The 22,614-nt window shown below is 36.9% G+C and overlaps 1 protein-coding gene across 1 annotated transcript in view; it reads left to right on the plus strand.

The window, feature by feature from the left end:
* The window catches only part of FAF1 (Fas associated factor 1), a 173,630-nt gene that overhangs the window by 7,544 nt on the left and 143,472 nt on the right, over nucleotides 1–22,614 (plus strand). Inside the window, exon 2 of the mRNA XM_085308055.1 lies at nucleotides 10,557–10,625. Within this exon, the coding sequence (XP_085164181.1) occupies nucleotides 10,557–10,625 (69 nt within the window). The remainder of the gene's footprint in view (nucleotides 1–10,556; nucleotides 10,626–22,614) is intronic.

Here is a 22,614-nt window from a genome sequence, read left to right on the forward strand (position 1 = left end):
TAGAGTTGACTAGATTAATGTGCAATTGTAAAAGCAAACTACTCAAGGAAGAAACCGGAGACTGAATGCATGGGTTATATATTATTTGTTCTATCAAAGTAGTCATCTGYTGGCCCTCTATGTCTGACTGGTTGAACAGGTCTTTGTTCTGTGGGAGTAGTAACAGTTTCAAAAGATACTTCAATAAAGCTGAAGTTTGTAAGAGATGTTTTTAAACTAAACTAGAATACATTAGCCCTTCAGAGTTATTTTATATAGATTTCRTATTTTACCTATGGCAAGAAACAAGTTGTAAAGACAAGAACTCTGAGTAATCTCTATTATATATRTATTTTTTTTAAAGGTCAGGTTGTTTGTATGAGCAAATATCAAAGCTGCCCTATCAGCTCAGATCAAGGAGCCAGCTTGCCTAGTGTCTAATCTCCAGTAATGGCTAGTGGCCGAGTTTTAAGAAAGAACTGTAAGAAATGGGAATTGAATGGATTAACCCATCCTTGTTTCTGGAAGTCAGCGCTGCCAGAGCGGTCAACATCACCACTGATGCTGGAATTCGTTGTAAGACTTTTGAAAATAAATTGTATCAGTTTGAGTAGGTCTTGAGTTCTTCAGCTGACTGAATTCTTCTTAGGGCTGAGTAGCTTTGTGATATGTGAGTCTGCTCTGTGAAAGCAGTATTGCCTTTTCCTCGGTATGTTATATGTATTTGTGTATACACTAATTTATATACTTTATTAGAATTTCTACTAACTCTTCGTGGTACAGAAATAAAACTTGTATGGAAAGGCAGGAAGGYTTAGTAGTCTAGAGAACTAATTAATGGGAACTTTTTTGTTTTGTTTTGCTTTTTAATACCAAGAACATTGCTCAAACTGAATGTAGTGCAGAGAACATGTGACTTAAATACTTGAATATTAAAATGAGACTTGGGAAAGTCTTGACTCAGCTCGTGGACTTCCCAGGGATGTGCCTTTGTGGTATTCTGGAAGCAGAATTTGCTCCAGAATTTGAGAGGGTCCAGAGTGGGCTGGAAACCATATGAAAGTGGTTACTGTGGTGCCAAGTTAGCTAGTTCTGCTAAGAAGTGGTTAAAGCTTCACACTACTAGTTTAGACTTTGTACTGTGCTTTGCTTTGTTCATAAGGCTTTCAGTCATCTCAGAGCATGGGCAAAGTCCACTGTCATCTGCTTGCAAACTAGTAGGTAGAAATATCTWGTGTGACCTTCAAAAATACCATTATTTATTTTGTTGCTCCTTGATCCTTCTGTAAAATGGAAGAAAATTCCTCTCCTTGAGAGTTTTGTTCAAGGTGGTGTTCAAATAGTACAGTCAYGAAGCTTGTAAATAGTTGGGGGTGGACGTTGAAATGCATTGGCAAAACTTTAGCCTAGCATATGTACCTAAACCCTTCTGAGATTTCTGATACTGGTAAGTGTGCTAATTTGTTTGTGTTAAATGAACAGCTGGTGAGTTTGCTTAATTGTTGCCATATGGTCTTCCGAGTTATGTAGAAACAGAGACGCGTTCTTATCTCTTTGTTTCGATGCTTGTAGTGGGTGACCTTTCAGTTTGTGTCTCAGTTGATATGCCTGTTTTCTGTTCAATGTTTGTCTAAAACAGAAAGAAGTAAAAGTTAAATTAATAACCACAGATGAGTCAAAATAAGAATAGCTTTATTGCAATAGTAGAGTGGTTGCAGGGTTGGAATGACAGGAGATACCAAAGAAGAGCCTTATGCAGCTGGTGTAGCTGGTGCTACGGTCAGTGAAGGTTGTCCTGAGGCTGATGGGACACTGGGGTGAGAGGTGCCGAGATACCAAAAAAATCTCGGTTCTGAGTGTCTGAATATACTGAATCTCTTTTTGGGTGAGAAAGGAGTTGTRTATACATGGAACAGAAATCTGATAGTAGCTGCATAAATATAAATATATRTATTATCTAGCAATAACAAAAAGATTCTTCTTAGTGAAGGTGGTCCAAACTGGAACAAGCTGCCCAGAGAGGTTCTAGACTCTGTCTTTGAAGATGCTCAAAACCTGATGTGTGTCTGWGAACTGAGCTGTCTTACTGTATTGGAGGAATGAATAAAATGGCAAACTAAATTTTGGGTATATTGGAGGAGAAGTATCTAAGGTGATAGTACGTGAAATATAAGAAATATCCTACCAGCTATGAGTTATTCAAGCTGCTGACCTCAGGATTGAGAATTTTGCTAGCCTTCTGAACAGTTTTGAGTCTGTACTCAAAAAAGAGTTTTTCATGCTCTTGATCTCCTGTGTTATGATGAGTGAGTTACTGAAGGGGTAGTGAATCCATTTTAACGATATCTGTTCTCTGCCAGTGTTTTAAGTTTCTGTTTAAAACTCGTGTATCATTATGGAATAAAGATAGCTCCAGTTGCATTGCTATATCTAATAATAAATCCTATCAGGTAACTTCAAACATTTCATGAAGTACTGCTCGTGCAGTTGCAGTGAATGAAGAAGTATTACACTGGCTTTCCAAGGTTTTGTTGGGAGATCCCAAGGAATGAAAGCTTTTCTTCCCAGCTGTTCTCACATGTTGAATCTTGTAGTGCCTTATTTTTTTTTTTCCTTTGGACACTGCAGTTTATCTAAATATTAAAAAGATGCACTGAGCTACAGTGGAAAGAAAATGCTTGTGACTGAAAGCTCTTTTCCCCTTTTCATCCAGCACAGGAGAGTCTGTATCAGCTGTTTCAGTATTTGAGGAATAGGCATCAGATTGAATGACAGTAGCTTAATCTTATTTTGAGACAGATGGATGTGATGTTAGTGTTAGGAGAAAGTCTGTAGTTAACAACTGTTACGATTCTGCCCTGCAGATTAGATGTCCATGTTTGTTGCYGTTCTGGGTACTTGAAGGTATGGCTCCAATTTTAACCTTTTAGTTTAATGGACTGAGCGTGGTACCTGTATTTCTATATTTTCTGGATTACTGGAGGAGGTTCTAGCTGAGGATGTTAACTGCAAAGTGCCTTTGGAAACTAGTTAGGTACAAATGAGCTTTTTCCAGTTGACAGAGAGAGAGCAYGTGAGCAATGCGCTATGCAATTCAGTGACATCTCTCCACATGGTTTTCACGGGCCTGAGCCTGTTCTGCAGAATTCTTCTAGGCAAAATCCCAGATTGGTTTAATTTAGAGATATTCTCTGTTTTGAGAAAACCTAGGTATTGTTGGTAGTCAAAAGCAATACAGAATTGTTCGACAAAATTGTTGAGAGGCAGTCCTTGAAGTCATCCTGACCCAACTGGCTGATAGGCTGAATTTGATCTGGATATTTTTGAACTGCTGCATTTTGCCTTTCTGAGAAGGAGAATGGTGCCGCAGGTGAGATATGAGTAGCAAATTCTGCCCAGCTGCCAAATACCATCTGCTCCCAGCTTCTGTGCAACAACTGCCACCCGCTATCCAGCGGGGCAACGGGAGCCGGTCGGTATTTGAGTCAGCAGCAGCTGTTTGTTGCTTTCCCAGCTTCTGCAGGAGAAGTAACAGCCCGCTCCTCTGTGTCGGGCGCAGCAGTTGTCCCGTGCAGCTTCCCTGCATAACAACTGCCGGGATCTCTGCGGCAGGTGCGGGAGGGAGCGTTTCAACAGCAGCTGCTGCCAGATGGGGAGGTCAGCTGCTTTCCTGTGATGTGAAGGTAGGCTGAAGCCTTTGCTGTTGGGCTGGAGGTCACAGAGGATCTCAACCCAAATCCAGCTGTTACGGTTGCCAGGGTCAGACCACCCTGTGAGTGATTTAGAAGAGCAAGTCTGCCATCCTGCACTACGGCTTTCTGGAAGCACCCCCAAGTTAATCTTGAACACCTTGAATTCTGTCTGCCTTGCAGCTTTTCTTCTATTGAATTATTGAATTTCCTCAATAGGTAATTATTATTTTGCTRTAACAGTGATAAAGGTTAATATGTCAATTAAATGAAAGACTCCTACTGGATAGATGTAAGACTTTCCAAGGATAAGCTCTCCAACAGTATCTTACTAGGGTATTGTTAGTCTGTGAAACTACCAAAAAAATTGAAGAGCTGTGAAATTTTGTTGTATGCAAATCTAAATCTGGATGATGTGTACACTTAGCTGGCTCGGAAAAGCAGGATGCTAAGAAAATTATTTTAACATTCAGTAATTTTATCTTTGGAATCTGATCTTACGCAGTCAGTTCAGTCCCAGAGTCCACCCATGCTTGCATCCTTGCATTCATTTTGCTCTTGTATGGTCTGAAAAACACAGAAGAGACTGTATAGTCTTTAGAGAAAATGCTGTTGCTGCTGTGAAATGCAAAATGTTATCTTGYATTTAGAGAAAATCGAGAGAGAAGGAAGAGAAGAAACTCCTACCTTTTCTTCCTCTTTGGCCTTCAAAATTTTTTTTTGGTTTCTTTCTGATGTGTAAAGGTGGCTTACAAACCAGTAAGCCTTGAAGGTTTGGCCTTTACTGTGGTGATTTCTTTAAGTGTGATGGCTTAGATGAATGTGATGTGCTGGTTGTTGCTTAAATCAAGACTTAGGAGTGTACTAGAAAGAACTTTCTTTTAAAAATAATTAAGGCCTTCTGGTAAATCTTATGAAAATATGGTCTCTTATGAAAATATATTTAAAAAAATTGGTCAACCCTGCAATTCAAAAAAGCCTTCTCAGGTAGTATCACCGTACTTGCTTAATAAAAAAAAGATGTCTCTTTTTTTCTTCAGAGTTCACCTGCTTTCCTATATTTTGAAGGATTTTTCTGTTTCTGCAGAGCTAACATTTTTTTTCCCAGGTTTTGAGGGTGTTATTTATTGTCTGGGTAGGATGGGAGGCATAAAAATGAGCAAAATACCATGCTTTTTGTATCTTACATATATCTTAAAGAAGGAACCCCACTGKTTTTCAATCTGCCTTCCTAAAGAAGCAAAGTCTATATGATTATGGTGCTCCTGTCTCGTCACCAATAGCTTTTGAACCTCACCTGTGGACTCATACCAGTTGTATTCTGAATTTCATGAAAGTAGAGCCAGGTGACATGGAAAGAAGTCCATTAAGAAAGAAGCCCTTATAACTATTCCAGACATATTGGAAAAGTTGAAATCAGCACTTTCAATTAGGAGTGAGAGACAGACCCCTCGCAAACCAGGCTTTATTGGTTCTGTTGCTCATAGAAACTGCTTGTTCTCCGTATGGGTTTCCCTAAGGAAAATGAGGGCCTGCATAGACCAGGTGGCTGTGCGACTGCTATCTCCACAAGTCTTTGATAGACCTGGAGCTACCCTGAATGCTCACTCTCTTGGAGAAAGTAAATGAGCTGCAAACTATATTTGTGTGTGTGCGTGCATGTTATGTGATATACACTTAAAAGGAAAAACTTTTTGATTGTTTTTGTTTTATTTATGTTTAGACAGTGATGGATCATGATTTGAGGCAGTTCATAGTATCTGAATCGGTTCTCGTTCTGCATGTTGAAATAGTATTCTGAAGTCTTAGTCTGGTACAACTATGACATTAGCAGGATATTGAGGAAAATCTTAAAAYGTCTGTTTTGTTGCTACATTGATAGATAATGTTCATGCATTCGTTGTTGTTTAGAAATGTTTTGTTGACTATTTTTGCTAGTTGTCAAAAAGTGACTGTAAAAATGGTGCAAGGTTGTTCAACAAAACTGCTTTCTCTGCATGTTAAAAATCTTAGTTTACAACTGTCCATTCCTGTTACYCTAATGGGTCTATGGAGCTAAGGAGGAATGAGTAGGATTTAGTTTTAGATTGTAAATCAACTACAAAATGACTTATGAAGGATGCAGGTACACAGTTGAATTAGTTTGCTTAATTACTCCGCCTCTGCTGGGATGAGGTTACTGCTTTCACTGTGTGCTCTTATGCTAAGATGAGCTGAATTGGTTGATAAGGGCTAAGAGTGCATATGGACGGTAGCAAGTCAGCTGAACTGCAGAGCTGATTTGGAAGAACTGGGCAACTAAAACCTATATTTGAGCCCTGAATTCCAGGTACCTTCTCCTCATCTGTACAGCCCAGAATTAAAAACAATACTTCATTGTGAAATTCTTTTTGGAGAAGCTGTACACAATTTTTGTTGTGCATGGCTTAAAAAGGTCATGTAGAGCTTATGGGGCTGATAAATTACACTTAAAATCTGGTTATTATAGAAATAAAAAAWTGCTATGTATTTGCTTAATTATAAATAGAACCTTAAGCTGTCACTCTTGCAAAGCTTTTTCAGAGTAAAAATGTATTCTGTAGAGTTGTCGATACCTTATCAATTCCTCAGAAGGCAGTTATGCTTTCAAGTGCTGAACATCATAGTGTTTTCCACTGAAGAAATTATTTAAACAAAAGATGTGGTAGAGTTTTTTTTTTTTTTAAACCTTTATAGGTTTGGGACAATCCAGTTGCTTGCATGTTATGCTCACTTTAGAAAATATTCATTGTAAATAATATATTTTTAATAGTTTYCTTCAAATTGTAAAGAGTTTTTGTTATTTTATATGAGTTAATTGTAGCTATTTAATGTGTCAGTAGATGACTAATTCAGATGTCATAGCAAATAATCATATTTTAAAATGTARTTAAACTACAAATGATGTAATTATATATATTCTTTTTCTCATTCTTCTTTTCTTTTCCCCAYAGTAGTGCTCATGAGCTTTATTTCTGCTTTATAATGGAAACAGTTCAAGCAGGGAATCTGGATATTTGATGGCTTGCTTCTGTATGTTGGGAAGCACGTCACAGAATCATAGAATGGTTGAGGTTGGAAGGAAMATCTGGAGATCATCTGGTCCAACCTCACTGCTCAAGCAGGGTCACCTAGGGCATGTTGCCCAGCATTGTGTCCAGATGGCTTTTGAATATCACCAAGCAAGGAGACTCCACAATCTCTCTGGGGAACCTGTTCCAGTACTCAGTTACTCTCAGAGTAAAGAAGTTTTTTCTTCTGCTCAGACTGTTCCTATGTTTCAGTTCCTGTGTTTCAGTTTGTGCCCATTCCCTCCCATCCTATCRCTGGGCACCACTGAGAAGAGACTGTCCCAGTCTTCTTTACACCTTCCCTTCAGATACTTATACACATTGATAAGATCCCCCGCCTCGGCCTTCTCTTCTCCACGCTGAGCAGTTCCAGCTCTCTCAGCCTTTCCTCATATGAGATGCTTCGGTCCCTTACTCGTCTTAGTAGCCCTCCACTGGGCTCACTCCAGTAGCTCCATGTCTCTCTTGTGTTGGGGAGCCCAGAACTGGACACAGTACTCCAGATGTGCCCTCAACAGGGCTGGGTAGAGGGGGATGATCATCTCCCTTGAGCTGCTGGAAATGCTCTTCCTAACAAAATCCAAGATACTGTTGGCCGCCTTGGCCACAAGGACACATTGCTGGCTCACGATCAACTTGTGCACCAGGACMCCTAGGTCCTTCTCCCCAGAGCTACTTTCCAGCAGGTCAACCCCATACTGATGATTAGTACTGTACACTTTATCTACATCCGCTTTCTAACTTCAGTAATAACAGATTCCTTCCCAGATACAACTTTTTACTTCTTTTCCCCTACTTTTTTTTGTTTGTTTGTTTTGATCACTGTGAGAAGCTGCACTGGGAGGATATATGGGTATATATATGAGTGTGTGTATGTGTATACATACATACATAGCTTCTGAATTGTTCACTGTCCTTCCCTCACCTTAATCTCTCATGATGCCTCCTCTTCAAAGTAGGCAGGCCAAACAATAGGAGTTTTAAATAAAATAAGTCTTTGAGCAGCATGTAGGAAACTGYCAAATTTCTTCTGGCCAAGCAAGGGTTTACAGACCTTTCAGATTGTTTTAGCAACCTACTTCCAGCTTGAAAGACTCCCTGAAAAAGACCTCAGAAGAAAACTTAATTCTTATCTTGTACCGGAGTTTAGGAGAGCGAGCTAGCAGGCTTAGGCAAGTCTGYCAATTGCACTGGATCCTCGTGTAGTTTTTATCAAAGGGAAACTTTTGCATCTTCACTTCTGTCCCCTGTCTCCTAGAGGAATATCTTCTGTACTTTGTCTTCTCAGGGTCACTCTTTGGGTTCTTCGTAGCCTTTCCTTGTTGCTTGGTACAACTGTGTGAGCAAGGAAGTAGACAACGAACTTTCTAAAAATCTGCTTCAGTATAAATTCTGCAAAAGGAGTTGTCTCATCTGTCTGTTGTCTTGGGAAAGGCTGGATAACATAAGAACTTCTGCATCGTTCCTGGCAAGAAACCCTTGGGAAAAGAATTAAGATACWTGTAGTGATGGATATTCAGGCTTTTCATGATCACAGAACATTTACCATAAACAACAAAAAACAAGAGATACTTTCAAATATAAGTTGCATACTTTTCATGGTAGAGCAAAAGGATGAATTGTGTTAATGTAARTGAACAGAACCACAAAGAAAACAAAGTTCAGCGATCCCTGCTTCCAGCAGATTATGAATATTCAAAAGCACTTGATATGAAGAGTCATAGGAGGAGTTTGTCTGTGTCTGGGGCTTAATAGAACTTGTAGTTGCAAAATTCATTCATTGCCAAATAATAATTTGGTTCCTGAGCTTCACCTTGAAAAATCATCCTAATTTTTTAATGTAATCTAGAAGAGGCAGTCTTTAAAATGCTGTCCTGAGCAAAGGCAAAAGTAGATGAAGCCATGCTTTCAAGCACAGTCTCTCTCTATGTTTGTCAAAGCCACCATCTCCATTGCAGGTTTATGATAGACTGAATCCTACTGTAACTTCAAAAATGACAATCTCATCCTCTGCACTCCTCAAACTTTCTTGCAATAAGTATATAAGCTTTTGATTTGCTAGGGAGTGCTTTAAGGTATTTTCTCACTTAACTTCAGAAGCAACTGCCTGAAATAAATCACAGAAGAGAAGGCAAAGTGGTATCTCTAAAGAAAAACGAATGTATTTTCCTTTACCTTTTTTTGGAAAAAAAAAAAAAAACCCACTCCAGACGTGAAGTAGGTGAAACTATATTAACACAACATGCTGAGCAAAGGAAGAAATGTTTTGTTCCAGAGAGAATCACTGGGGCCGTGACAGCCATATGGACCAACAGCTGCTTACTGTCCACAGGCAAAATCTCTGAAGTGTCTTCTTGCGGTCACTTGTCCTCCAGACCAGTGTATTTTTTTTTTTCTAGACATAGTGTGTGTAATGCTTTTAACGTGGAAAACTTCAGCATAGAGTTTAGGAAGAGGGAATTGACTTTGAAGTTCTTTGTGATTTCCTTTTCTACTTCGTGTTTCTTACATTCATTATTGTAAATTGGGAGAAAAATCAAGACTCATCATGGAAAATGTATGAACTGTCAGCTTTTTTATTTCTTGGTGGTATAAAATGTATGTCTGTTTCTGTGTCTTCCCCACTCCCTCCTTTTTCTCTTTTATAACATGAAGGAAAAACACAACTAAATATCTTTGGAGTTGAGGAAAGCTTATCTGTTTGCTGCTATCTAGCTCTGTGTTACTACTATTAAAAAGGTTGATGGCTTTTATGTAGTTTTGTATAAACTAAACTTTCTTTTTATATAACTTTGATGGAACAAAAGGAACATGATCATGCTTCAGATCTTGTAAAAGTCTGGGCTGGTATTGCGTGTTTGAATACAGAGCATAGCTTTGACTGTGACCAAAGAGCAATTCCAGAAAGAAACTTAGCTGTATCCGTTTTTCCCATCTGGTGAAGTGTATCTGACATCCTTCCATGCCAATGGTAACAACCAAGTGGCAAAACGAGGAGCAGTGCTGGATCGAGGTTTCAGTTGAGCAGGAGGTGCTCTCTTGCACTTGGAATTAATTTAAATTGACGATATTGTTTTGTTGGGTGTTTTTGCTACTTTAAAAATGCTCTTGTGTTAGATTTCTTAAACTGGGTAGAGGCAAAGTGTAGGGCTAGAGCAGTGTGCAGACATTTGATCTAAAAGGAAAACACTTTAAATGAATCATTATATAAATTTTCATTTTAAATAGTTTTTACAGGGGTGCTCATTTGTGTTTGCAGTAGTGGGGTGGCACTCACGTAGGTCAGAAAGTCACGCTTGCCCTCTTCTTCCCCTCTTACACTGCCCCATGTAGCACCCGGAGGGAGTGTAGGGGAGTAAGGTGGTGGTGAATGCAGTAGAGTTTCTTTAGAAATGTTTCTCGTTTTCCACAAAATATTTCAGCCATCACAAATYTAGCGTTTTAAGTATTTAAGTGCTCCCTTTCAAAGTAGTATGAGAGTCTTGATATTGAATGTAGAATTCTCAAAAAACCTTTGTGGGACAACCCTGTTGTCATAGTTTTACAGATAACTATTTTGTCTTGCTTTCTAAGTGTCTTCCTTAAGGGTTTACTAAAATTCTCTGGTGGAATAGAGCATTGTATCCAGGAGTCTGATGTTTAAGATTGGAAATCTGATTTCGAGCTTACCGTCTTCTAAGAGAAATGAAAGACCTGTACCTTTTCTGTCATGCTGCTGGAATTAATTAAAATTTAAGCATTAATATTCTGATTTAGATCAACACTTTTAATTGTATTTATTGCTTCTTTTTCTTTTTAGGCGTGTACTGGTATTGAAAATATTGATGAAGCTATAACGTTGCTTGAACAAAATAACTGGGATTTAGTGGTAAGTATTCTAAGAAAATGACTTCATAGATCACTTCCATATAACAGTGATGAGCCACCTTGCTGAGGCAGCTACTGTTTTTATTTCAAATTTGGACAAGTCTTATGGCTGGGGCAACCAAATTACATGCAAACTATTTCTTGTCTGTTAAAGCCTCGTTGCCAAGTAATGTAGTGCTGAGGTGTAATACCCTGGTATACTCTGATTCCCTTCATGCCCTTCTGATTTAAAGGAAAAGAAACAAATTAATGTTTCAAACTGTGTTTAGTTTCCTTTTCAGTTAGTTCTGTGCATAGTTTTGTATGTAGAGTTATTAAAGGAAGCAGTTTAAGAAGATGTTTAGTCTATACAAATTTTTGAGGATTGAGGTACCTGTGGAATAAATGAAAAGTAAATCAATTTCTTCACTCTTTCTTGCGTTTATCTTGTTTAGAACAATGTGCAGACATATAGTGGGAAAGCAAGGTAACAAGCAAAACAGTCTTATCTGTATTAAGTAAACTCTCTGCCCGGGATTATCAAGATGAATAAAGAAACCATTAATACATTTTCTTAAGATGTTAAAAAAAAAAAAAAAAGTCCCCTTCCTGTAAACTTTAATACCTTTGACTTCCTCCTCTTTTTTTTTCCTTTCCAAATGACTGAYCTCTGCACCAATCCAAGTAATCAGAAACTTATTAAGAGGAAGGAAAAAACGTAGTTCCAAAATTGACTGTGCATACAATTTCAACTGTTTACCATGTTATGATTCCAGATTAGTCGTCTTCATTTTAGTAATTAAAAACTAAACCTCACTGAGATAGTGGGTTTTTAACTCGAGTTTGTTAGAATAAATATTGTACTTCTTCTRAGACATAAAGATGAAGGTGAAGTGACCTTAAAAATTGTAATATTGTAATGACTTGTAAACACAAAATTCCAAGTACATAGTATTTGTTTAAAATGAACGTTGGCCAAAGTATGCACGTCTTTATTTTGCAACATGTCACAATATGAGCAAGAATGAGACAATGAGCTAAAGGGAATGCGTTTTATCTCTGTCTTCAAGCAGAGAAACCCAAATGTTTGTTGACAGATGGGTACAATTGAAACATCTTTTGTCAATGTCTACTGTTTTGAAAGCTAAAGTGTTTTTTTCATTCATGTATGTGAAGGCAAGAAATAATCTTGACTATTATCTTCAGATTGTAAGGTGCTCAATACAAGGCATTGAATTGGTTTGATATGGTTTTGGGGGATTTGTAGATTGTAAAAGCTGCTCTACGATAAATGCTCACAAAAGAGGTTGACTGAGAGTACTGTGATGAAGAATAGCAAGAACAACTGAGGGGATTTGTTGTAATTTTCTTTCTTTCTTTCTTTCTTTCTTGAGATTGTGGATTGAGTATAAAAGCATAATAAAGTATTTGAAGGTCTGAACTAACAAAGTTATTTAGAAGTAGAACATAGAAAAGGAGTGCTGACCAAAAATTCAAGCTTGAAAGAGGCATATATAACGTAAGATAGGAAAGAAAATTGAGGATAAAGGAGGGTACTTCAGGGAGAGCACATGGTTGCTGAAACTATACGCAAGATGCATGAGGGGAGTATCTATGAAAAGGAAACATTAACTCTTAGAAGAATAAATAAATAAAGGAGAGTAAAAGTGAAGAAGATGCCCAGTGATTCAGTCATGAATAGAACACTGGCTGCTTTTTATTAAGAGTAGTCTTGAAGAAACAGACAAAAAAAATGCTGATCTAACAGGTAATTAGAAGCAAAAGAGTGAGGGAAGAGAAGATAAAAGAAATCTAAAGGCAGAATGTAAGAGAAGAACTCGGTAGCTTGCGRTAGTATCAAATGTTGTTAGGCAGGGATTCCAGCACTTCAAAAGTCAAAATAGCACATGGGGAAAAAGGCTCATGACTTCAGAGAAATGTAGGGGTGTTTTTTTTTTTCCTTTAAAAATTGTAATGTAGGAATTATTCCTGATCTGTGTTTTTTTTCTCAGAGAGGCTTATTACATAGGCCTTTTCTTTTCGTTCTCTCTCGCTTTTGTGTGCTCTTGCTCCCCTTGCTCTCATGCTCTCTTTTTCTCTTTTGCACTCTCTCTCTCTCTCTCTCTCTCTCTTTTTTTTTCCCCTCCTTTGATTCAGTAGTCAAGTACAGATTCAATGCCAAGAAATTGGGGAGGAGGTAAGGCTTGATTTAGATTGAAGAAAATGTCTTAGAGTATTTTAACTGAAATGAAAAATTTAAAAATTCCTTATTTGGTACTATTGCATTCAAATTACAAAGCCCAAAAATGAAATGTTTTCTTTGGAAGGAAAACAAAGAAAGTGTATAGGACTTGATTCACAAGACATGAAGAAGGTAGTGATGATTTTGCTAATGGTTTCTCTATCATTCTTTGACCTCCAGTGTGTTAGGTAAATGGGAACATGAACATGACTGTATTCTCTTATTTCACTTCTAGTTTTGTCAGTTGCTTTCAAGCACAAAGTTTTTGATAAATGTGACCTGAATGCATAAGTTGGGAATGATCAATATTTTCGTGATGAATTTATCATTGCTTAAAAAGAATTGAACCCAATCTATCRGTGAAGAAGTAAGATGTGCCACCCTGTCCTATAGTTTTTTTAATTAATGTGAATTCCCTTATTATAATTATTTTTGTATTAAATTCAGAGCTCTATATTTGATCAGAAAAGCTTAGTGAGGCACTCAGGGAAATACTAAATAGAAAGGCAAGCAAATTCTGTTGGGATGTCAAGATACGTACAGGGACACTTCTGCAGCTTTGCAGGGGGAGAGAAAGAAGAAGAGGAACAAGCAAGCAAGTATAAGTTGAGGAAATTCTTGTCTCAGAACAGATTGCTTTCTTGCTCTTCATTTAAGCCATCTGTATCTCAGTTCCATTTTACTGTTTGGAAAATAGTTGTGAACTGTGCGTGGCTGTGTTAGGAAACCAGGTTGAATACTCCCATGAGCACCTGTTTCTTCTTGAATTCTATGCGGCTGTTCTCAAGGGAGTTGTTATTTCTCTGGGACTTCAGCCAAAACAACAACGAACAAGTAGTCCTGATGAGGTTGAAAGCAGAAGGATCCCAAAACAAAAATAATGAAGTACTTACTAATATAGGTCAAGAAAATAAGTACAAGAAAAAGTACAAGAAGGTCAAGAAGGATTGTGCAAAGGCAACAGAGGGTTGTATACTTTACAAAGCAAAAGAAAGAAATCTTAATTTCCTCAAAATAAGGAAGCTACCTCTATTTTATGTTTTACGTTGATTACTATTGRTACCTATCTATCTGTATTTTAATGACTTCAAAGGTTAAAAAATTAGTGTATTAGACTAAATCTTCCTAGTAGAGACAATCCTGATTTGTCTGTTTTTTGTCTTGTATTTGAATTTTGAGTTTTGCATAGGTGTGTGAACTAGAGAGTTTTTTTTTTGTTGTTTTTTTTTGTTGGTTTTTTTTAGTATCAGTCACTGTAGCTACTAGTTTCTCTTTCAGACTGGTTCTGCACCTTTGAATTACTCCCTACCTCCTAAATAGCCAAAGCATGTGTATGTAATGACCCTCTCTTTTTCTAATGTCATACTTTTTTTTTCAGAATTTGTTTGCTCCAATGTGATATTCCTACATCTTATTTTTTCATATGCCACTTTTTTTTTAATCTCTTCCCTTCTCCCCTCCCACCCCCCAACTTGTAAGTAGGGTTAATATCAAGAGTTAAAATGCCACCCAACATTTCCTACTATCAGGAATATTATCCTTGCCTGTTACTTCAGTGAGTGTTAGTGTTTTGTATCTTTTGGACATTGTCTTACCTTTAAACAAAAACACACAAGTGAAGGTTAAGGAACTACTTTCTTAGTTTAGTTGTTCCATGGCCACTTAGATTTTTTACTAAAAATGCATTTGACTTCTTTCTTCTTTTCAATTTAGAACTGAAGCATGACCTTGCAATTTTTGAATTTTTAAAGTTGCATTACCCCTGAAATTAGAAATCTTCACATGTTATGTTTCTGTGTCTGCCTGGGATACTTAGGCTAATATAAACTGCTATTTTTTTTATCTTCCACCTGGAGCTAAATAAATTAGATTTAAATCTCTCCTAGCTCTGCATGTTTTATGGCTTTCAAATCACATCTGTAGCTGTTTGAAGTCATGTACGAAACTATCCTCATAAATGTTTGGTTGCTAGGTCTTCAGGTGCTCAAGATCAAATTGATCACGAGATTGCKGCAAAGGAATTTGTGTGAATAATAGCATATGAATTGCTTGGTGGGATCATGAACTCTAATCTTGACAATAGTTTCCTACTGCTGCATAGGATTTGGACTTTATGGTGGTCTACCCTTTTATGTTATGGAACATAGTAGCCTAACAACTAGGCTTGTATGCTACGTGGTAAAATGTTACAGAGGTTCTATGAAATACAAAAAGTCAACAAAGATAATATAATGATCTCCTCTGGTCTTAATCTTTATGAAACCATACTTCAATAAATGGATCCATAATTCTCTTAAGCCTACCAGGATTCCTGAAATGTTATTTCTGAAGTGTAATTTCTTTGAGATTTATTAACTTACAATAATTTTTAACAGCTAAGGCAGCAAAAGTTAGGAATTTTTCTCACTTTTAAAACTTGATGATTTAAAATTTGCCCACGGCAATCTTGCCCGTTCAAACTATGATCTTCTGCTTCTGCATTTGAAGGTAAGAATGACAATACACTGGTGTCTTCTTAAATACTGTGTAAAAACAATAAAATAAAAGCATGAAAAACCGCAAGGCTGTGTCTTTTGAACTGTTTCGAATGATGGGACGAATTTAAAGGAAATGAAATGAAAGGAAAATTTAAAGGGAATTTATGCAGGTGATGCTTCTTGGTTCTATGCAGTGTGTACCTTCATGTATCCGGGGTTATTACTTACGCGACAACTCTTTACTCTCCTGATCTCGAATGTTTGTATCTGTGTATAAAACCTAGTCTCCTGTAGCTTTCACAGATTTAATGAAAAACTCATCCTTCATTGATGGCTCAAGTTTGTTCTTTGTTAGTAATCAGAACAGGATTTCTGAACAGAAAGTGGGATTCACTATGTGCTTAATTTTCTACTTTTTTTTTTGATCACTTCTGTTATTTCTTTAGAGTTCAGTGGTTTAAAATCAGTTATATTTTACATCTTTGCTAGCAGACTTTGCAATGTAGGTACTACTTAATACACTAAACTTTAAGAAGAAAATAAATTTCATCAGAATAAAGGGATGGGAAGGAGTTCTCCTACATTCACTTCACTATAAACACTGTGTTTAATTTAAATAACCCCCCAAGTGTTTTTTTTTTTAAATACATATATATGGTCTTAAAGTGGGCATTTTTTTCCCTCCTCACAGAATTTTGTGTCTTCCTGCTATACTTAACTTCATTATTCTGTACTCTGGCAGAGGCTCCATGCACAGTATAATTTCAGTAAAACCAGCAGTTTAGTGCACCTGTAAACGTGACTGCTTGCAGTTCCTTTCRTACACAGTTTCCAAGGGTCAACTGRCAAGTTTTTTCTACATCTTAGAAAGAGAAAAATTATATATTACATCTGTTTTTGTAAAGCTTCAGTTCTCAACTGTTGTTTTTCTTTTTAATTGAAAACATACAGAAGATTATTTTTGCATGTCGCTGTTTAAAATCTCTTAAAATTGGCATTATATGTCAATTTTTCAAATATAAATATCAATTTTATTCATACATACTTGCTTATATTTACTTCTATGGGATCTTGTCTTTTGGAAAGTTTTTTTTTTTTTTTTTTTTTTTTTTTAAAAAGATGAACTAAGAAAAATGAGCCATGGCTTTACAGGTTTTTCTTTTATTATTGATTCCGTTGGAGGTGTCATTTTAGGTGGGATTCCTAGACAGAAAATGGTCAGTTGCCTCTTTGACAGTTATCAACAGTCTTTATTTTTATCTTTGGTTGCTTTCTAACCACTAACTTAGTTCTTTTGTTATAAAGTATAGTAAAGCAAARTGTAAATTAGTAGCAGCTAATACACTACTGATGGCTTTTTTTCCCAACTGGTTTGCCCTACAGAAGCTTTGATGTGATATCTGTGTACATTTTTAAATCAGTTTGAATTAGTCTGCCTTCAGAAACTAGGTGGTGATAGTAAGTTTGGCACAGGGCCATTTCTTTTCCTTAAAAGTGAACCAGTAKTGTCGTATGTTGCCTCTGCCTATGGGAGGTAGAGGGTTTGGGAATGKTKTTTTTTATTATTATTATTATTTTTAATTTAAGGAGACTTTCAGTTTTTGTTTCAACAGTTGTCCTCTCCTGGACCTACATGTTCTGCTGAATATGTGACCACCAGCTTGGGTAGGTGATACTTGCTGTCGCTGAAGTGAGCAGCCTGGACAGCAGCTAAAAAGCCGCCGCTGGCAGAGCTAYGGAAAGGGAGGCTCCGACTTCGGCGGAGGGAGTTAGGTGTTGGAGGGCTCACGTGCCGTTGGTGCAAGCATACTAGGCACGATGCCTGTTCTCCACGAAGTACAGGAAATGCATGTTTCTTACGTGTCCATCTGCAGCATTAACCTTTAGAGCAGAACACAGTCGGGCTAGAGAAGGCCCTTTTGGATGTCTGTTAATATACTGCTTGTTATAGTAGGGGTTTTGCTTGCAAAAAAGAAAATCTTTTCATTTCTCTCTCTCTCTCTCTGTCTCTCTTTTACAGCTTCCTAGGGACACTGTTGCATCTTTGAGCAAGCTCAGGTGCCTGCTGTATGTTTTGTGCAAGTTTCAGGCAGCTGGGCAGTAGCAAAGATGACTAGCTAATTCTCAGCAAAATGTGATTATTAAGTCCTTTATTTTCGTATACTTTTGATTGCCTTAATCTTAAGTAAAACAGATGCTTTTTTCTTTTTCTTTTCTTTTCTTTTTTTGTTTTTAAATATATTTTATACATTGAATGCCCTGAGAACTATGTGGATCTGTAAACACTTGTATGTGTAGTATGGCTTTTCACATAGCTGTAAGCACATTCATCTTTAAAAAAAAAAAACTAATACATATGGAGGAAATGGAAATTCTTGCTTTGCAGAATGCAGGGTAACAGTGCTTTTTTGTTATCTGGGTAATGTGCTTCCAGAAAGGAAGATTGCCTCTGATAGCAATGAAGTAGCCCAGTCTTCGTGGCCTAATCAAATCCCATCTACTTTTTTCTTTCTTTCTTTCTTTCTTTCTTTTTTTTTTTTTCCCTGAGACTTAAGGGCACCAATTGACCCCTCAGGTGATGTAAAAGTGCTCACTATATTGCCCCCGTAACATTTCACGTGACGTGGCAAGCGCAGCTTGCAGTTGGTCCTGTTGTGTCTCTGCGTTAGCTTTGATCCGTTGCCTGCAAGYGGTCTGTTAGGCATCAAGACAGCGATCAGCAAACTCCAGGTTGAGATAAAATGAAACCCAAACCAGTGAAAGGTGTCATGTATATGCTCTGCATGCACACAAGCCAAGGTACAAACAAAATAAGGGGACAATAAAAGTAGCAAATGCCTAGCTTGAATGCTTTCAACTTTCGATTCTTTTGGACGAAATCATTATTGTATTACATAAGGTTGGTCCTCAGTTTCTCCTCTCCCCCCCTACAAAAATGAAACCCACTTAAATGATCTTTGKATTTGTTTTCTTACTTGGATGACCCTTTGCCTTTTTATCGTGAGGTTGAGAAACACCGCTTGGATCAGGTTAACGTTGCCAAATCTTGTGATATTTATAAGGAATCCCATTAAAGTTGTAATCAAAGCCATAGTTCCTGATGCTGCATAAATATCCAGGAATCTCAAGTTTCACAGTGATCCCCCTGTAAAGAAAGAGGCTGGGGCAGAGGACAGTTTCTGGCTTGCTTATAAAGATTTGGAAACTGAAATGAATTGCTTTCCTCATCCAGAGTCTGCCTTCCTCAGTATTGGAGTCCTATAGGTCTTGATTGAGACTGTTCAGGTGGGGAAAAAAAAAAATCACAAAATGCTCCTTACCCCAACAAAAAATAACAAAGTCATGTACTAGATTCAGAGGAGAATTTGGCTTTTTTAGTTTATTCTATCTTCTTTCTTATTGTGACCTAAACCCAAGACCTCTTTTGGGTCCCCGCTCCCTAGCAAATTACTATGCCTCCTTAATAGGAGAAGACCTAATCTGAGAAAGATTGTTTTGGAGTTTGGTGAAAATAGTTTTAATTTCTTTAAAATACTCCTCTGTTGAAATATTGTGCTTATTTCACAGAAAAGGTCTTAAAGGCTTCAGTGCTTAAGCTTTCKTTTTTGGAAAGCTGACACTATGCAATTTCATTCTTATCTTCTATTTTAAAGGTGCTACTAAAATTTTAACTTCAAAAGTCACGTGAAAGTATTATGTGKTTAGTAGGTGACTAACTGTATTTAGGGCTCCTTTTGGTCTACCATATTTAAACAGGTTGAGGCCAAAGGTTGTGAAGTTTACAACTTCACTGAAACCACGAATTAGGATTTAACACTTATTCTTTTGTTTTTCAATTTGAAGGTTGTTTTTTTGGAGAATGAAAAAAATGACTTTTTAATTTAAGGCAGTTAAGAGTTATAGCTTCAAACCTACAGCTCCAAACCCATGTTTTCTCTAGTAAGGTTTCACGTATACACTGCAGTTTTATTGATTCAGCAGAAGGGGCTATTCTCACGTAACTGTTTGGAGGAGGATATAGTGAGGTCAGTATTTTTCTCACAGGATAAARCTGGTATAGCATAGGTCCAAAAATCTGAGCAAATTATCTTCTAAATGAGTGCCATTTTCTTCCTGTTAAGCTGTAGTAATTCTTCRATATCTATGAAGAAATCTATATTTTCTACCCCTCCACAATTTTAGCAAAAGTAATGATTAACTTGCAATGTTGAAGACAATTTTCTAGACACAAGAATTTTCATCTAAAATATTTTCCTTTGATTCATAATTGTTGATTTAATTTTGTAAATAGAAAAAGTCTGCTTTATCCACTGGAGGATAACAGAGAGACTGTAGTTCTGTTTTACAACTGTATTTTGCAGCCATGTGGCTGTGATGATGCATGTGATATGTAATTCTGATTTGCAAGACAGCTGAGTAGTTCTTTAGGTAGGGCTTTGCTGTCGACATTGTAAAGTAATGTAAGCAACGTGTATCCTCTCTAAACAATAATTGGAGCTTTGTTGCTTTAAAGAATGAGGTCCCCTAAGTTTTTCTTGCACAGCAGTGTAAAGTCATCAAACAAGCAATGGGACTAATACAGGTAGACTTTTTTTACAAAAAAAGGACTCTATTACAGGAAGTAGAGAGTTATTTTTGTTCTGAACATAACTAAAGGAACCTACCTGTGATCACAGCTGTGTCCGATAACGTTACTATAGTGATATGCACGCATTAGCCACCCTACTTTACATCTCGCAAATGTGTATTTTCAGCAGCTTGTACCTCTGTACTGGCAAATTCGATGAAGATTGCATAGCACTAATTTGTCCTGAAATGTTCTAATTTAAAAGCAAATTTCTAGAACTTACAGTTAAGTGAGGCATAGTTGATTTTTTTTTTAATTGTCCTGAAAGTTTGTGATATATTACTGTGTGACTAGTCGAACTGAAAATTGCATACGTTTTATAGGTGTGTGTTTGACAAGTGATTAGTGTGTCCTGGAATCATTCTGGGAATGTATGGATAGGAGAAAAATGAAGTAAATTATTTAAACTGAGAAGCTGCATCTGTGTAGATACTGCATCTTAGCAAAGGAGCCAGGAATCATCCAGACGCATCAGTCTGAACTTTACTTTCAGAACAGAGTACTCTAAAAATGGATTTATTTATGTTGTTGAATGTCTTAACACCTCTAGTTTTATTTAAATAAATTAGCTTTAGCTGTGCTGGAAAACCTAGGTTGCTGCAGTGCTGGTAGTGTCGCATAGAATATCATTAAGTGTGAGAAAAAATATTGTGAAACTAATTGTAGATTGCTCTTCTGCTCTGAATTTTCCATTTTCTAGGCTTTTAAGCTAAAATTTTTTAGAGCTATATGTTATTACTGACAAATGATTAGGAAGTGTGTTGACTATAGTTAGGGTAATTTGGGAACTGTTGCATGAGATATGTTTTGTGTTGTTATACCTCTTGAGTAAAAGGGATTTTAGTCTGTGCATGGTATTCCTAGAGCTTTTTGAATTTTCTTGTGTCCTGAGATGTTATCCCTGTCCTGTCTTTTTCGAAAAGCTTTCTTAAAAGCTAATATGACATGCAATGAGTATGCTTATTTTACTGTTGGTTTTTTCAAAGCTGAACAGAAAGTATCTTGTCCTGGGGTAGCAGTCTGTGACCCATGCATTTTAGTGTTGTCATTCAAATGTACATAAAGTAATTAGGAGAGGAGAGAAATATGGGAGTTGAGTACCTAGATAGTTTTTGAGGCATAGTTTTTGTTTTATTTGTCTTTCCTGCTGTCTATTTTAATTTTTGAGGAAGAACAAGATGTGTTTTTATATCAAGCATAAGCTTCCATTTCTGCTACCCTAGAAAATGAAGCAGCATCAATGTAAAAAGTTGTGATGTTAATCACTAGGGCCAAGATGCTTGTATCTGTGTGTGCCATAAAGTAGAAGCTGCACTACAGTCTGCGCGTCTCCCTTTCTATATGAATGAGTTTTGAGTAGATAGTTCTGAGTAGATTCTTTTCTTTTATTCTTGTTGAAATCCAAGTTTGATTTTAGGTAGGTATAAATATGTTTATGTTATTTATTTTCGGTGCACTGTAAAAATACATCCAGTTAGGATATTTGTTTAATTTATTATTGAGGTTACACTCTGTGGAGTTGCACAGTGACAATATAAAATTAAAGAACTGTGCAAAGCATATTCCCTCCCCTGCCTCGGGATTATAAAAATGTATCTAACTGTTGAAAGGCTTCCTAGTGCGTTTCGACATATTGTAGGAGCTACAGGAAAAAAAAAGTTTGTAGAAGCCACCAACGAAGTAGGGAGAAATGGGAAACCACATCTAGAGTACTAATTGCAAACTATTTCAACGCGTGTCTCTTGCTGATGAAATGAATCATCTGTATGAATATATTCATGTGGTGTTTTTGATGAAATGTTAATTTTTTGTTTTACTAGCAATTCTATTGTTTTGTAGCTTTTCATGAAGTATATTTGTTGTAAAGAAAGCAAGCTGAAATAAAGCAGAATGCATAGAAGACACTTCATTGTAGTTCAATTACAGCTTTTGGTTAAATTTTAACCACGATGGGGACAAATGTTGGCATTCTGTAAAAACTTTGTGGGTGTAACTTCACGTCTAGCACTTGGAAGTACTTTGAGACTTGAGAAGCTGGGGAAATGCCAGCAAGTATAAGACGAGCTACAGGAAAAAGCTGACTCACTACTTTGCCTTGTAAAACCTGCCAATGATAATAAAGGTAGAGGTTGCTTCTGTTAGGTTACTACTGGGGCACAATTAGTAATTTTTTAATTAAATGTTATTCCATTCATTTTAAAATTTACAGTGAATCATACTTTTTATAACTTAAAGTTGTAACAGTCACTACTTGTTAAAATAATGATTTTGAAATATCTGTTTATAGGTCTAGTATGTAGGAAGATGGTAGTGTATCTTKCTTGGAACAGTCTCTGGTCTAAAATAGCTGGTATTTCTGCAGAATGTTTAATGAAGTTTCACATTTAGAACTAGCACATCACAGACTTGTCCGTAACAGGCAAGATTCAATTGTTTCATAAATAAAAAGTCATGTTCCTCTACTTTGGAATCTCATGTTAYAGTCTCAGTGTCTTGGTGCAGGAAGAAGTGATTGTGTGATAGCAGATTTTAGTAAACTTTGATTATTATTGATCTCTATTGACTGAATTATTTGACTAATACTTGCAGTACGGCTGCTTTTYTCTTGTGTGAGTCAGTTAGCAGAACGTCTTCTGCTGTTCATTCCCTGATTTTCCCCCTTTTC

Source organism: Rhea americana, unplaced genomic scaffold (genome assembly GCF_003343005.1).
Source record: "Rhea americana isolate MKP2758 unplaced genomic scaffold, rheAme1 scaffold_27, whole genome shotgun sequence".
Classification (NCBI taxonomy): Eukaryota; Metazoa; Chordata; class Aves; order Rheiformes; family Rheidae; genus Rhea; species Rhea americana.